Source organism: Jaculus jaculus, chromosome 1, assembly GCF_020740685.1.
Source record: "Jaculus jaculus isolate mJacJac1 chromosome 1, mJacJac1.mat.Y.cur, whole genome shotgun sequence".
Classification (NCBI taxonomy): Eukaryota; Metazoa; Chordata; class Mammalia; order Rodentia; family Dipodidae; genus Jaculus; species Jaculus jaculus.
Window position 1 is genome coordinate 1,540,889 of NC_059102.1, and position 17,266 is coordinate 1,558,154.

The 17,266-nt window shown below is 53.3% G+C and overlaps 1 protein-coding gene across 1 annotated transcript in view; it reads left to right on the plus strand.

Moving 5' to 3' along the window:
• Positions 1-17,266, plus strand: part of Stk32c (serine/threonine kinase 32C) — a 91,822-nt gene that overhangs the window by 32,771 nt on the left and 41,785 nt on the right. Inside the window, exon 2 of the mRNA XM_004669647.2 lies at positions 14,921-14,976. Within this exon, the coding sequence (XP_004669704.2) occupies positions 14,921-14,976 (56 nt within the window). The remainder of the gene's footprint in view (positions 1-14,920; positions 14,977-17,266) is intronic.

The window sequence follows — 17,266 nt, forward strand, 5'->3', positions numbered from 1 at the left end:
ATGTCTGGCCAAGATGCTCGTCCTGGAAGCTACCGGCTTGAGCTGACGCCTCTCTCTGCCACCGCTTTGACTCTTATTTTTGGAAACATCAATGGGAACAGAAGTCTTATGCTCTGTCTAGAAATAATGCCTTTCCTTAATTCAATTCAGTTGGTTAAAAATAGGAATGCCCCTTTTCAGGGCAATAATCCCATCTCCTGAGCTGGAGGAGGAGAGAGGGAGGGAGCTGGGGGAGGAGCCAGGGCATGGCTATGGCCTCTGAGCCTTCAGGGACATCAGACCCTGCGTTTTCTGGACTGTCAGGGGTGGGTGGACCATACCACGGTATCAGAGAAGTCCTCAGAAGTAGAGATATTTTATATTTGAAGGGCATTTGGCTATGCAAAAACTACCACTATGTTTGCTAGATAGCCTTGACATCTTAGAGACTAAAAGACTGAGAGTCTTAGAAACTATACACATACACACAGACCTTGTAATTGGCTCAGGGTAGTGGCACTGACTTACCCCTGCTGCTGGGAGGACCCATATCTAAGGAAAGTGAGCCAGAAGTAGTAGATTGGATGCTGAGCCTGCTGTAATTTTGGAGTAAATCGGAGGGACCTCAAAAGCTCTCCCGGTGCTCAGATTTGAATAAAGGGGCTTTTGGTAGTCATCATTTGTCTGGACTTTTCAAAATCCGGATGGGACCTGGCTTCCCTTAGGATACAGGAAAGTGAATTCATCCCATATGGTTCCTGGAACCACTGCCTTCCCCATGGGCACTTTACCTGTCCCTTTGGGCCCCAGTACCCCGTACCCCATCTGCCATGCCAAGGGACTGTATGGAGAATGTGGAACCTCATGGGGCAGCATGTTGGAGGGCTACTTGGCTGCCATGCACCCTGCTGACCCAACTTTGGGTGGAGATAATGTTGCTCACTTAGATGCCCAAGTTCTTGGAACTCAGAAGAGTGGTGGAGATGGGACTGCAGCTTCTCTGGGGCCCATTACCCCAACCGCTGCCTGTTTCCATTGCCACACCAGACTGCAGGCTGTCTCAGAAATTCCTCTGGTCTGACCTCACCTCCAGCCCTGCTTTAGATGATGGCTGCACTTGGAGCCCTTCCCACTGCTATGCCCACTTCCAGTGCTCCTGGTCCCTGCAGCTTTTCTGGCCAATTCCCAACGTACCTGACTCCCCTCCCTCTGCACCCTGCACCATCCTCACCCAGGGTGGTAGCTTGAATGCATGTCCCCATAGACTCAGTTATTTTTGTTTGTTTTGTTGTTTGAGGTAGGGTCTCACTCTAGCTCAAGCTGATCTGGAATTCACTACATAGTCACAGGATGGTGATCCTCCTACCTCTGCTTCCCAAGTGCTAGGATTAAAGGCATGTGCCACCACACCTGGCTTTGGGTTTTTATTAAAGCTTCTAAGCTGGGTCTCCAGCAGCCTGGCTGGAGGAGCTGTCACTGGGGGCAGACCTTGGGGTCCAGCCCTGGGGTACAGCGCCACTGATGGAGTGTCCTCCTGGATCTGCAAGCTTGAAATAGACCCCTTCCTTCCATCAGCTGAGTCTGCTCTGGATGCTCATCTCAGCTGTACCCCAAGGACCTGTTTATCACATCCTCTGGCCAGCTCTGGTGTCCTTCTGGAGAGCACACTGGGAACTTGTGGTCATAACTTGTTAGATGATCATCAGGACGGTCACTTCAGCCATTTCCTGGAATAAGAAGGCATACGTCCATGCCCTGAAATACAGTTCCCATACCTATTTCTCCCCATTAATAATTATAGTGAGTCCTGGATATGTTGCAACTCACAAGGCTATACAGCCACAGCTTAGGGACCCTGGGAGTGGTTTTTTGGAAACAGGAGCTGTATTTTACCCTGGGTGGAAAGGAGGCAATGCTGTTTCCCACCTGACTGGAGGTCTAGGGGGCCGGGATAAATAGGCCCCGTGTGAGGCCAGTGCGCTGTCCCAGTTGAGGCTTGGGAAGAATGGCTCAAGGCGGCCTCATCCAGACAGTGCGTGGGAACCTCACCCAGAGCCAGGGTCATCAACTGTCCAAGCCCTGTAGGGCGAGGCTTCCACTGTGCCTCACTATGGAACTGGAAGTCAGAAAGGCAAATGTGCACACACGTGCATGAGACCCACAACTGAACACAAATGAGCAGAACTGAATGTTTGACACACATGCACGTGCAAACACAGATACACACAACATATGCACATCAGAACACACGCATGCAGGTACATACTCTTGTATACCAGCGCACATGCACACACATTTACCCGGACTCCCTGGCCTTGCTAGTCAGTGTCACGCACTGACATAACCTGCTGGCACCCCAGTTGGTTGCTCATGAATCCAGCATGCATTGCCCCTGACCCAGGAGCCCCAGATCCCACTTTAGTTGATGCACCACATTTCACCAGTCCAGGACTCTCTCACAGGTTTTCTGGAACCCCACAGGAGCATAAGGCTCCCTCCTGCTCAGCTACAGGACATCCACAGGTCTCTCCTCCATGGAGTCTTCCCTGACTTCCTTGGTCATTCGGAGCCAGCCTCCATTTCCTGGTGCTGTCCAGCATCTTTCCAGTGTTTCCGGCCTCAACCAAGGCTGGCTGCAGTGCCCTAGTGGAGGCCTAGCTTCTGGTGGCCCAGCTCCTGAGATAGCCCTGCACAGTCTGCCTGAACTTCTGAGAGTCACCTGGGTGTGCTGGGCAGGGTGTAGCCTACCACGATGGACCAGAACATGTCCATCCCAAATTTACATTTTGGAAAGAGGCCCTCAGAACAATTAGTCTACAAATAGAAAGAGTTTCTGGTTGAATGTGTGATGACAGGTTTGGGAGGTGGTGTGGCGGCACTGATTGCCCACAGCTGCCAGAGCAGACGGCTGGGCAGGCAGGCAGTTGTGGGAGAGGACAGTGCTAGCCAGGGAGAAAGTCACCATCTGACAGTCTTGTTTTATCAGTGAGTTCAGATCCTGAGGATGAGGCTCGGTGGCCTGCCACCCTGCCTGCATGAGTGGAACCTCTGAGGAGGGTCAGAGGTCCTACAGCCCTTCCCTAGAGGACATTACAGACCAAGAGTTCCAAGGGCCATAGGTAGCTTTGTCTGGTGAGAGGCTGCAGGGGACATCTACAGGAAGGAGTCGCAGCCCTTACGGTCTCCTCTTCAGCAGCCAGCTTCAGTGGGGAGGGGCGTGAGCACATGCATGCATATGCATGTGCACACACGGGCACACATACACATGCTCTCTGGGATTGGATGATGTCCGTCACCTCACATGGCAGAGGGAACTCTGCAGATGGGACTAAGGGAAGGTCCTGAGACTAGGAGATTGCCCTGCAATGTCTTGATAAACTCTGAGTACAAACCAGCTGTCCTTGTGTGAGGGAGGCAGGAGAGTGGAAACAGAGTCCGGGAGTGGGTAACTGGAAGAAACTACTCTGCTTAGTCTGAGGCTAGAGGAGAGGCCACCAAATGACAGAGGGCCCCACCTCCCAGTATCCCCCAGGTACATGGGGGGGGATCAGAATTGAGGGAGACACATGCTTTCAGACCATTCTTCAGCAATCTGGATTTTAGTTCAACAGGATCCACATGGGTCTTAATATCCCTCAGAACAAATGTGTGCTATTTTAAACCACATTGTGGTCATGGGTTACAGTACCCACAGGAAGTGAAGGAGCTCAGGGATTCAACAGAGGGCTCTCCTTGGCACTGTCTATAGACTCAGGGCCCAGGAGGGCCCAGCAGGAGAGGCATAAGTGGGGTGTCAGGCGCCCATAGCAGAAGGCCATGAGGACGTATGAAGAACCACACAGAGAACATGCATGGGTGGACCCGCTCCCACACTGCAAGGGAGGGGAGCGTGCGGAACAGAACCCCAGCCCCCACGCTGCTGCTGCAGGCTCCTGGCACTGGGGTAAAACTGGGAAGCGGGGTAGGTAGTGGGAGGGGTTGGGTTGGGTGGAGGGGTGCCAGGGCTCCGGGCTCAGGTCTTTCCTCAGGCTGGGTCGTGGGCACTCAGGGCTTGCTTTTCTGTTCCCTTTGCTACTTGGATGCCTTAAACATTTCACCTTGTGCTTAGAAATGGCTGGGGAGTTTGGTAAGTCCCACAGGCCAGCATGAGCCAAGAGTTATGGGACTTTGTTGGACGTGTGGAGGGACTCTAATCCTTCCTAACGTGGCCAGGGTCATGGGGGAAGAACCACTGTGACACAGTTGTCCATGGCCCAAGAGAGTCCCACAAAGTGAGCTGTAAAGGAGGCCCATTAAGCTGCACAGTGTTCAGCACAGGGCTCTGTGCTGAGTTCAGAGCTAAGAAAAACTCAGAATGGCATGACCCTCTCTGCCTGCTGTGGACACTACCTGGACTTCAGGGTCCCAGCTGTACTCCGTTTGCACCCCAAGTCTGAGGCTCGGAGCTGACTGAGTCTCTGATTGCCATGGCAGTAAGGTAGGACTTCTCAGGCCAGCGGGGGTCAGAGTCAGGCACCAGGTGGGCTTCCAACTTCAAAGCACAGGGTCACTGGGCCAGGACATGGTGGGAGTGCCTTTATGACGCCAGAGGAGGTGCGAAGTCATGCTCAGTGGTCGTGTGTGTCTCAGGTGGTGCCAGCACCCTCAACCTTTCATGCAGGAGGGGTGCTTATGGAAGCAGTGGCCACAACTGCTGCAGGCGGGGTGCGGCGGGAGAGTGGGAAAGGAGCCGCAGAACCCCACCCCCATCTCCCAGGCTGCGCAGAGAGAGAGCGAGTGCGCACAGATACAAAGTCGTGTGAGTATGTGAGAGAGTATGTGTTCATGTGCCAGTAGGAGTAAGAGCGAATGTGTGAGGGTATGTGAGTGTAGGTGAAGGTGGGGGCTGTGCTCTAAGTGTGTAAGACTGTCTCTTATGCCCTGGATCATGGATTGAAGTGAGTGTAAGAGACAGCCTCGCGCTGCTCTGATGTGCAGATGTGGGCTTCCTCAGTGCACTCTGCCCGTTGCCTTAGCAACTTCATGAGTGCCTGCGAGCCCCTGTCTTGTCAGAGGAGGCAGGGCTGTGCCCATTGTGAGACTTAGAAGCTTCCCTGTGGTCAGTCTTCCACTGGGGGTTGGGCTGAGTATGGGAGCAGAGATAGGGTAGGTCATACTGAGGCACAGCAGGATAAGCACCTGGATATGGGACCACATGGGACTTGCCTGCTTCCTTGGGGCCTCTTAGGCAGGTGCCTGGTAATTGATGGGTGAGCATCTCATACCAGTTGAGCCTGCCCACCTTCCAGTCACATTCTGCCTGGTGCCCAGTGGTCAGGTCTATCCCAATGCCCCAGTGGTTAGGGTGAAGAGGTGGTTTTCCCTCCAAGCTCCTCCTCTGTCCATCAGAGACCTCCCCTGGGCCAATTGTCCTAGAGATGTCTGTCCACACTTCTCTTCTGTGACTAGCCTGTCCTATGAGTTGCCGAGACCAAAGAGGTGTTCGAACAGTCAGTTCTCTCAGGCTTTGGCTGAGTGTGGTGGCTACTTAGACCCCAAGGCAAGCTATAGTCTATTGGCACAGATAGGAAACAAAAGCATGGCTGGGTATGTTCTGACCAAGGGACTTAACAAAATTTGTTTTTGTTTTTCATTTTTTTTTTTTATTTGAGAGTGACAGGCAGAGAGAGAAAGAGGCGGGGGGGGGGGGGAGGAGTTGGGCATGCCAGGGCCTCCAGCCACTGCAAACGAACTCCAGATACATGCGCCCCCTTGTGCATCTGGCTAATGTGTGTCCTGGGGAATTGAGCCTTGAACTGGGTTCCTTAGGCTTCACAGGCAAGCGCTTAACCACTAAGCCATCTCTTCAGCCCTGAACAAGGGACTTTTTCCAGAAGACCATGCAGGACTGAGATCCCGTTCTTTGTGACCAAGGGTGGTGCTATGACAGGGAGTTGGCTGAGCAGGACTTGGTGCTTCCTAAAGGGGATAGCTTGGGGCAGCTTTGCTCTGGGCCTTTGGGAAGAAGGGTGCCACCATGTCTTAGCAGCAGTGTTGACTCTGACATCTCAAGATCTGAGCCTGTGCTGCATGGAGGGAGAGATGGCTGTGCCCTGGTGTGGAATGACTGCTTTTAGTAAGTTGATATTTTCCTGCCATTTGTTGCTAGCATTTTTAGTACAAAATTCTTTCATGATGAAATGGCCCATTCTCACGCCCCAGTCTGTATGTGGGATGAGATTTTAACGTGATGAAGTAAGTGTTTGCTGTCCCTGTGTTGAGTGCTGTGGTATTTGGGGGCCATGGTTCTGGTCGTCAGATGCATGGTCATGTGCCCCAGCCTGCATAAGGGGGTGGCAGAAGTGACATGTGAATCTAGGGACAGTGAGATGCTCTTTTTTTTTGGTTTTTCGAGGTAGGGTAACCTGGAATTCACTATGGAGTCTCAGGGTGGCCTCAAACTCATGGCAATCCTCCTACCTCTGGGATTAAAGGTGTGCACCACCACGCCTGGTGAGATGCTCTTTTTGAGGACCTGTGTGCTGCGCAGACAGGAGCTGGCACCGAGATGCCCAAAGCTGTACCCCCGAATTCCTCCTCTGGTTCTTGCCAGGCTGGGAGGGGTGGTGGAGGAGGAAACCTGTGCCCTGTCCCCCAGGAGCCGGGTTGCTGGGCGGCTGCATTCCTGCCTCTGCTACAGGGCCAGGCCAGGAGGAAGAGCAAGGACTGCCCTTATTCTTGGCCCACAGCCCTTTGGGTTGGGGCACCAGTTGCTCATTTTGTGCCCTTCATTCCAGGAAAAGGGAGGCTGTGGGAACATGCTGTGTGCTGTTGGCAGTTGGGGAAGGTGTTTTCGCCTCTGTGGAAGTGCTAATGTGTGCGAGAGTAATTTGTGCGTTTACGCCTGTCTGTTGTGAAGCCTCAGTTGCACTAGGAGACACTGGACACTGCCTCTGTGGAGCACAGGGGCTGGGATTCGCTTCCTGTAGGAGTCCTGGGATCCAAACACCCAGGCTTCATTCCACAGCTCTTGAAGGAACAGGGGACTAACTGCTCCAAATGCAGCTTTTCCCTACAACACTCTCCCCAGGGAGCCCTTTGGCAGCTGCTGTCGCTGTTCCTGATCAACTTCAGAGGCATCAGACCTGAGCCTAGGACCTTGCTGCCCCCTTGCTGTAGGGCCTGTGTTGGGCTTGGCTTTCAGGGTCATGGAATCATGGGGTTGTGGGACCTCGGCCTCTTCTGCCACAGGTTGTATGGTAGATGTGCCTCCCCATGTGGTTCTGTGTGATGAGCTCTGGAAGTTCAAAGGCCTGCAGGTGTGGATTAGGCCCAGGCCAAGCCTATTCCTAGGAGCCCTTCTGTCTTCCATTAGGGGACAGTGACCCAAGTCTTGATGGAGCTGCAGCAGAGGTCCAGAGGCTGGAGGATCCTGCTGGACGAGCAGCCTTGGGCAGGCTCCTTTCAATCCTTGGTCCAGGCTCATAGCTCCCTGCTGAGCTCTGGCCTCACAGCTCTTTGCAGAGGGTTTTCTGTACCTGCAGGGACTTAACTTGTATGCATTGACAGGGTTAGCCTAGGCTCCTCTCAGGCTGCTCTGTCCCACACACTCACAGCAAGGCTGGGGCATTGCACACACAGTTCCTGGGACACCACCTGCTGTTACAGACCTTCAGTTCCACTTGTTCCGGATAAGCCCACTGCTGTGCTCCAGCACCCACCCCAGTGCTCAGGGGCACAGGCACTCCAAATACAGGGTTCCCATCTGCTTACGGTGGGACTCCCACAATGCTGAGGGTTAGTATGGCTCACAGCACATGGACGTCTACAGAGACCCTGAGCAGCAGGGTCAGGGCGTGGGTGACCGTTGGCAGTGGAGTCTGAAGAATATAGCCGCCACCAGCTCGGAGTGGGGTTCTGGAGGCTGCAGGGAGCCCGTCCTTCCTTTGCCTGGGTCAGTCTTCCTGCATACACCTCCGATCCCCTGTGAAATAGCTGCCCCATGACCCTTGGGAAAGAAAGCCTAGACTGGAAATCTTCACTCTACCTTGTCCTCCCGGCTCAGAGATCTGGAAGACAAGGACTTGGGTCAGGCAAGCTTAGCTCTCTGTGCTCTAAATGCCTGGTCCCAGGAGCTGGCAGAAGCCCAAGTCCTGGAGTGACTAGAGCTGCCCAAGGCACCGCAGCGGGGTAGCTTCTCCCTAGATCTTGGCCTCAGGACATAGCCAGGGTGGCTACACCTTCCACTCAGACCCCACCATGTGCCAGTGTGCATCCTCTTGTTTCCATCTGTGAGCCCCAAGCCCTGGTCTGATGAGATGCCATAGACTTGGATCCTCCAGATCTGTCTGTGGTGGTCCTAGGATGTTGAGCACCAGGGGTAGCAGGGGGAGCCAGGCTTTGGACAGCGAGACCTCACTGGGCAGCTCTAGGGGAGGCACACAGCTCACAACTGTGGGACATCTCTGAGCTCTGGCCACTGTGTAGTGACTTCCTGCCTGGCCCAGGCAACCTCCTCACAGCCTCAGGGCTGAACTGTGGCTGGCCAGAGCTGCTGTATCGACCAGCCGCTGCCCTAATCATTAATTTATGAGTTTCCGGCGCTGTCTGGGGACGCTGGTATGGAACACTGGAACACATTGGCTCAGGCCGCAGGCAGGATGGACAGACCAATCTGGGAAGCCGTTTATTGGCCACTGTGTTTACTGTAAATAAAGATGGGGGATGGGCCAGGCCACGCCCCCATAGGTTCTGGTGTGTGGGAGGGTATGTGGGGGGAGGGGACTGGGGAAAACCAGGCCTGTGAGTTCCTGAGGCAGTACTGGATAGAGAAGCCAGAGTTGTCCTGGAACCTGGGGTCTTTAGGAGCCTCAGTCCCGGCTCAGCCACTGTAACATCCAGGTGTGTCTGCTGCAGAGAAAACACAGGGAGAGGCCATTGCACTCAAGGCCCGGGGCAACCCTGGTTCCCTGGGGCTAGGGACAGATACAAAGGCAGGACTGGGGGTACACTGAGGCCTGACCCAGTTTCCCAGAGAAGGCCTGAAGGTGAGCAGCAGATGACCAGACAAGGGGATCTTAGAGGCATTTTCTAGCCAGTGTAACAGTGGCAAGGCCTAGGCGGGGTGGGGGCGAGGGTCACACATAACACAGTCATTTTCCATAGAAGACTGTGCAGCAGCCCAGGCCCCAGGTTCATAGTCACAGAGATGGGCCAGGATAGTGGACGATGAGAAAGGTGGCCAGGTGGGTTCTTGGAGACTCATGGACAGTACAACAGTTGGCCATCATCTGGTTCAGGCATGGAGTCCAAGGTCAGAGCTAGAGCAAACACCTATTTCCTGACTCTCCACATCTCAGCTTTTTGCCCCAGGGACTAGAGATATCTTCAGGCTGAGGAAAGGGCTGGCCCAGGGCTGACAGAGCTACAGGCTGAGGAAAGTAGGGAGGGAAAGTGGAGAATACCTGAGTTTTTTTTTACTAAGGGCCTGTGCTGGTCTGTCCTTTTCTTGAAATGGGGACATTCTCAGGCATCACATAGAACTGAGTACCACTCCTAGGGCGTGTTTGGGACATCCACGCTGAGGCGGCTGTTGCTGGAAGGAGCTGTTCAGCTAGCTGTGACTCCTCACTGTTGCTCACCAAGCACTGTGCTCTAGCTAGCCCCCACTCCCAGGCCTGGGCAGCACCTTCCAAGAAACCACCAGAACTCTGCAGAGCCCCAGGCCTCAGGCCTGATTGGGCGATTTCTTCATCAGGAGAGTTTTCTAGGTCACAGGACATATGGGGAATGCAGTCAACTTCTGCATGAATTTTAGCAATATGTGACATTTAATTTTTTATCACTGATTCTCAAATTTTCCCAAATCCTGGAATGATACTATTCCATGGGTGCTGTGAGGCTGGGGACCCTCACAGATGACCTGGCAAGGAAGGCTGTGATGGGGAGGATCCCTGGTGAAGTTTACAGCTCAGGACTTGCCTGTGGTGTGGGCAGCGTCCCTAGTCACTGGCTACTCTTTGACACCCACTTCCTGGGCCTGTGGAGGCGTCAGGAGTCAGGGTGGAGAGCAGAGCTGTCCCTCGTGGTCTGTGGGGGAGGCCTTAGGCTGTGCATTGATTTTTGTCACTGATAACAGTAGCATGACTCACGGTGCTGCAGCGGGTCTATTTTTACTCTCCCAGGGGCCATCTTCCCTTTGCCTTCCTCACTGGGGTATGTTTTTGTCTGTTTTAAGAAAAACCCTGGCTTATAAAAGGACTCTGTTTTAGCCTGGACTCTCACAGCAACTTATAGCTTTCCCAGTGCTTGTTGGAATGTACTCCATCCACATCTACTGTGGGCCAGGTGCTGAACCCACTGCCAGAGCTGAAGTGGCATGTGGGGCAGGAGAAGAGGCACTGGCCAGGGCACTTTCAGGGTAGATTATTGTTTCATTTTTAGGAGAAATGTATTCAAATAAGCTTATTATGTTAGCTTATGAGTTTGTGATAACTACACAGGAGCCAGCAGTTTAGCACTCTCTTGACTTTTATTGTCATGTCACCTCAGACTGTCTTTGGAAAGTCCACTCTCTCTGCCCCTTCCAGCTAACCTCTGCCCACCTTAGCAGGATAAATAGATGCAGCCCATGTATGAGCCAGATGTGCCAGAGGCTCTCATCTCAAAGGCAACTTCAGGCCACGTGCATAGCAGCCAGCAGTTACAGGGAATATGAGTGGCTTGCCCTAAGCCGGCTGGAAAAAGGCCAATGCTGACTACTTTCTGGAAAAGAATCCCTTACCTTTTATGTGGTGTGTGTGTGTGTTTCACACCTGGGAAGCCTGGAGCTTGAATGAGGCAATCACAATGTAGTCAAATGCTGGGCCTGAGAGCTCCAACATCCAGAAGTTCTCTGGGCTGCTAGGTGGCGCGCTGTGAGGCACTGTCCTCTGTATCTGACTGTTACCAGCTAGTGGCCCAGGACAGTACCTAGTATGTGTCCCCAGGTGCCTTGACTGGTGCCTCACTCTTGAGAGAGATGACCCATCTTCATATAGCAAGGACTGTACTTCTAGCTGCATCCTTTCCCAATGAAAGCCTTCAATGAAGAATAAATACTTGAAGGACCTTGATTTTGAAATATTTACTTGTCCATGGAAGGCTCTGTGCCCGGGCACCTTTGATTGGTTGTATGATGGAGGTACATCTGGGGGTCTGGAGCTTGAAGCTCTGCCACTTCTCTCACCCACAGGACAGAGTGTCTCTGCTCCAGAGATTTATTTTGATGTGGGGCAGGAGATGGGTAAATGCTAGATTGACCTGTTGGTAGTTGAACTTGTGTTTTCTTCTACATATGTAATGATTTACGAGGTGTCTAATGCTAGCAGAGAACACACCTCATCATTACACAGCGAGTTACATTGGAGTTGTCCAAACCAGCTCACTGAGGTCTAACTGAGGACCTGGGCACAGGCCCTTACTTCTGTTTTATTCCAGTGTACCCTCTGGAGTCTCTCCTGAGCATCCCCAAAGTGGTAAAGGCTGAGACAGGACCCTGGGGCCTCAGGCCCTTTTTCTGGGCATGATGAGCCAGAGTCTGTGTGTCTTTGCAGGCGTATCAAGCAGGGTTTGCCAGTGAATTGATGGGTCCTGGCGTACACCTGGCCAGAGTTTGAAAGGAAGAAACTCTTGATAACAGGTAGGCTTGTGGAAAGTCAGGAATCTGCTTTGATTTTTCTACAGCAAGGACATCTTTGTGTGGCCATTGGCAGACACTGGCCTGAAGATAAGGTAACTTGGAGACAAGTTCAGGGCCCTTTCCTGGCAAGGCCCTGCATGGGCCGCATGGAATCTCAGCACGGTGGGAAACCCTGGGAGCCACACCTCGGTGTGCTTTTGTGAATTGATTAGGAGGTGAATATGCTGCTTGTAAGCTCTCTCACTGAACCCTCAAGTTCTTGGTGCTGCCTCCTCCTCTGAGCTACTGGCTGCAGCTAGCATGGCACCATGCCTGCCCTGACTCCCTCACCCATATGGGAGCTGGCTGGCCAGGTCCTTTTGTCCCTTTGGTAGACAAAGGCTTCAAGGGTCCAAGTAGGTGGGCACATGTGTGGGGAGCAGTCCCAGAGCCAGACCAGGCAGCAGCTTGTTTTCTGGGTTGGCTTCAGCATGTGCCACCGCCACCTGCTGCCAGGTATAGTCCTGACACACTTTATGTCACCTCCCTCTCTTCATGCTGTGCTTCCTCCCAAGTGCACACCCTTGCCCCTACCCAGTGTCACCCAGCCACCATCAGCAAGTCCCAAAGGGAATGGCACCCTCCTCGGAAACCTCAACCTGTGAGCCATGACTCTGTACCCATGCTTTCCTGGGGTGACATGCACCCCTGACAATGCAGGCCCAGAACTTAGAGTGCAGTCTCCCAGCCTGCCACCATGCCTCCACCCCGTTGGCCACTTTCTCTGAGCCAATATGCTTTCCTTCCTTAGTTAGGCCTGACTCGTGGGCAGTGTCTGCCTTCTGCGTGAGCCTGCTCCTTGTCTGTGTTGAGCCTTGCCCTGAAGTGGTTCTGACTTCTGTGCCACCGCTAGAGAAGCCTAACTAGATGGTGAGCTCTTTTTCCAGGATTGCTCATGGCTGGAGGCTGCCACAGACATGTTCTCACATCCGGCACTTGGCTCTGCTGCTCCTGACCATGCAGAGGCTGTGCATGTACCTGGCCCCAGAACCTCCCTCTGCCTTTAGACTTTTCAGACTCGGGGTTTGAAGTCTGCGGTAGCATCAGAAGCTTCCCAGTGTGGAGGTTGGCAGACTCCACAGGCGATGGCTGTCTGCAGGATGGCATTCCTGCATGATTTTCAGTCCATGGATGGATTGCAATTTAGCTTTCTATAACATCCTTGGTACGATGACTGTTTTGACACATTCCTGCTGATTATGTGCTTGTTTTTTTTTTGGCGGGGGCGGGGGGGGGGGGCTCGAACTCACAGCAATCCTCCTACCTCTGCCTCCCAAGTACTGGGTTTCAAGGCATGTACCACCACACCCGGCTTACCTGTTCTTTATTGAGTAATGAAACAAGAGCCATTGTCTCCTTGAGGACACTGGTCCAGGCTAGTGATCATGGAGACCCTCAGGGCAGTACTGAGACCCTTCTGGGTCATCAGTAGTTAGTACTGGGGAAGGGACCCAGAGCAGCAAGGTGGTCTTGGATTCTGCTCCCTCAGGCCTGGGCTCCATTGAAGAGCTACGGGCTGGTGCCAGTGTGAGCTCCTGGTGCACACTAGCACAGCCAGGTAGTGAGAAGACAGAAGCAGCAGTGGGAGCACACAGAGGACAGAGGCTCACCAGCTGGTTTTAGCTCTTCCTCTGGGCAGGGTCCCTGAAGGTACTGTCACTCTCTAGGCCAGTCTGCTGGTGGTCCTAGTGTGAAGTCTACCCTGGCCCAAGAGCTCTGACTGGTCTTAGGGTGTGAACAGCCATGTTATAGATTCCTGTACCTTCTGCCTTTTCTCTGAACGGCTTCCTTGTGGTCACTCTGGCACTGTTACCTGTGACCGCCTGACCACAGAACTGTACTCCGAGTTGGTCTTAGGAAGTGGGAAACATAGTTGTGCTCAAGGCCATAGTGCCAAATGGTACAAGCTGCAGGGTACAGATCACATGTCCTCCTGTTAATCACAGGAAGCTGAGGGTTGGTGGGAGGCCACAGGCGGGCCAGCATCCAAACCACAGTACTCTCGCTCTGCACTGGTTGGCTCTGGACCCAGGCGCATCCCGTCAGGTGTCTGTCCTTGAGAGTACTCATCCCCACAACCCTGAATGGTGGCATCAGCTTTGCAGGCAGCTGAGCATGGAGTAGGACGGCTGCTGGGAGAGTCCTGCGTGCGGCCGACGTGCGCTTCGTGTACTGTCTTTCTTGTCTTTTTCTCGTCAGGAAAGACGAAAGTCAAAAGCTGTGCTTGCTCTCTCCAGAGGCTGATTGTCTGGCTGAGTGTGCATGTGAACTCACAGTCTTGGGGGCTGCTCTGCATTGTGTTTGGTGTCTGGGAGGTGTGTGTGGAGGTTGCTGGAGACACTACAGCAAGCTGTCCACAGGCAAGAGATTGCCTCACCCACCTCCAAGGCAGTGCTAGGCTAGATTCCAGGCACCAGTGGAGCCCAGCAGGGAAAAAGTGGGCTTGGGTGACACATAAGTGGGTGAATATGTAAAGTACCACACAACCCACAGGTGGCCGAGGTCCTTTTCAATACACATCTTTACTGTAATGGCCAAGTCCCTGTGCTGGTCTTCCAGGCTGTGGGGCTTGGGGGTGCAACCTGGCAGCCCAGGCTACTGGCCTGGAGATCAGTGAGGGCCTTTCCAGTGACCAGTCGGGGGTAGTTGGGGAGCCAGGCTGCTCAGCCTGGGCACAGTGTGCGTCTGAGAGAGGGTAGTCAGAACCACACAGACCCATGTTGACCCTGTGGGAGAGCCTGTGGTAAGGCACGGACGGTGTGGGGGCCGGGAAGTCAGAATCCATTGCTCAGAAAAAGTAAGCTCCCAGGTGGTGAGCTTTGCTCTGAGGGGTCCTGCTGTGATCCCTCGAGGGAGGGGCAGCCTGGCTGTGCTGTAGCAAAAGGCCATGGCAGCCGCCCAAGGCAGATTCAGTGAGTCCCGGTAAACCCTCAGATCTGGGGCTTGGGCTGCTGCTCCCTGGCATGCCTGGGCCTGTCTGTTGGATGTCTTCAGAAATGGGAATGGATTTGTAGTAGGGCCTAGGAGCCCTGCTGACTCATTTGTCCCCCAGTCTTGCCTGTGGGCTCGGTACACATCCCCATCCCCAAATCATCTAAAAGGCACAGCTAGTGATGGCCCTGTGCTACAAAGGCCTCCTGCAGGGCGAAGTGAATGGGCAGAGGGCTGCTCCAGGGTGGGGGCTTATGCCTGGCATGGGGCCTTTCTGCCACCTAACTTGGCATCTTCTGTTTCATTCCACAGTGAACTTTGACCACTTCCAGATTCTGCGGGCCATTGGGAAGGGCAGCTTTGGCAAGGTAAGAGGTAATGGGTGGGCCATTAAGGGAAAAGAACATGCAGGACAGTGGGGCCAGAGAAACTCCCTTTGCCCACTGGCTCCATTTCTCTTCAGAGAGGCTGGCCCCACCCAAACAGTGAGCTCTGTCAGGGAGGAATGCGGGGGTACTAGCCATCAAGGCTACCTATCTAGCCTACCACCACCTTTCAGTTAAGGTCTCTGGTGTCTTAGATCAGCTGAAAGCTGAGGGTGGCCATGCTCAGCCCTGCAGAACTTTTATTACCCTAGGAGGGGGCTTAACCTTGGCACCTGCTTGCAAACTATGACTGGTATTGTAGCCTGAGGGCTTTCCTCCAACAGGAAGTAGGGGGCTTGGTCCTGGAAGAAGAGCACCTCAGAATTGCTGTATGTTGTGGCCAATACCCTGGGGTCCAGGAGCCCCTGTAATGCTCAGAGGCGCTGTCAACCCAAATAACAGCTGAGTTCACTGGCCAGCCTGTACCCATGCCCATTTCTAAGGTGTGAGGTGACAGGACCCCAGGTGGTGGCCAGGCCTAGGCTTCTGTTCTTCAAGCGGCATCTCTACTTGTTGTATGTTCTCTCTTGGCCAGATCTAACTTCCTGATTGCTGTCTTGTGATATCTAGAGTGAGGGTAATTATAACTCCAAGAGGCTTAACAAGCACTCTGAGAAGGCTGGAATTAGCCCTCAGCTCCTGCAGCATTGCTTGCATGCACGGAGCCCTTATGAGTGGACATTTCTGTTCTGCTGTCTGGGCGTGCCTCCCTCCGCACTGGCCTCACAGCTGGCTGGATACTGTTAGGCTCTGAGAGCTCTCTCTGCAGGGATTGACTGCCACCAGAACACAATGCACAGGGCGTTTGAGGGCGACTAATCATCTCTACTTTATTATCACCAAAGATTGCTACACTGGGTGACCGAGGCCTGGGTGGGTGATTGTAAGCCAGGGCAGAGGAGTGCTTTGCACAAGACCATCATAATAGGAGGAAAAGATCATGACATTAAATAAAAGAGATAGTGATTGGGAGGGGGAGGAGATATGATGGAGAGTGGAGTTTCAAAGGGGAAAGTGGGGGGGAGGGAGGGAATTACTATGGGATATTGTTTACAATTATGGAATTTGTCAATAATAAAAAAAGCACACCGAGGGGGGGGGGACATTTTTCACTTTCTTGAGTGTCCAGAGTTGCAACATGCCTAGAGTGTGGTGCTTGTGAAGACGATAAGCCTCGTCAGGGACACTGAGGCCGGCTGAAACTTTTTTTTTTTTTTTTTTTTTTTTTTGTATGATGAGGTAGGGCCTCACTCTAGTCCAGGCTGACCTGGAATTCACTGTGTATTCTCAGGGAGGGCTCGAATTTATGATCCTCCTACTTCTGCTGGGATTAAAGGTGTGTGCCACCATGCCCACTTCAGCTGAAACTTTCCAGTGCTCCTGACCCCAGGGCCACAGAGGGTACATGGATGCACCAGGTCATCATCCATGAAGGAGGGCCTACAGCAAGGACCACCTTGTATGGGGCAGGTGCACATGCTCTTTTCTGAGGTTCTGCCCTTGCTTGCCCCTACTGAATCTCTGGGTACCCTTACCATGCCCTTCTTACTTCTACTGGTCACTGCATCCTGCCCAGGGACTATCCCTGCCCCTGTGAGTGCAGCTGGGTGGTCCTCTCCTAGGCCATGTCTGTAGAGCCCAGCTCTTCCAATAAGTTCTTGGCTCTGAGGAGCTTCTGGCCCAGAAATGCGTGGCTGCACAATGAGGGAGACGGAGACAGCAAGCCGCTGTGTTTCATTCCAGACTCAGCTGACGAGGCAGCTGGACTATTCCTTCCTGCCCCTAATGAGTAGCCTGATTATGTTGCCAGGGGTCTCAGGCTGTGGCTGCCAGGTGGGCGTCTGGGAGGGAGAGTCCTGTCATAGGCCAGACTCTATTCTTCCTGCTGCCAGGGGTCCTGCTGCCACCATTCTTCTTGGTGGCCAGAGTAGTGTCCCAGCTTGGAAGGAATGGGGACCTGGCAAGGCAGCCAGGTACATCTGCTAGGCTTGGGACTATAGCTGTTTCCTTGTCTTAGAGTCTTTGTCTCCCTTCAGTAGGACACACAGGACCTTCTGTGGGTGGATCTGACACACTGAAGCCCACCAAAGTCTGGCCCTATTCAGGGGAGCAGCAAAGTTGATATATTTGAAGTCAGCTTGTTCCCATCCCAATGTCACTATTTGGAACCATAGTTCCTGGGCTCCTGGAGATAGGGCATATACGTTTGTCATAACTTGTCCCTGAATTTGGG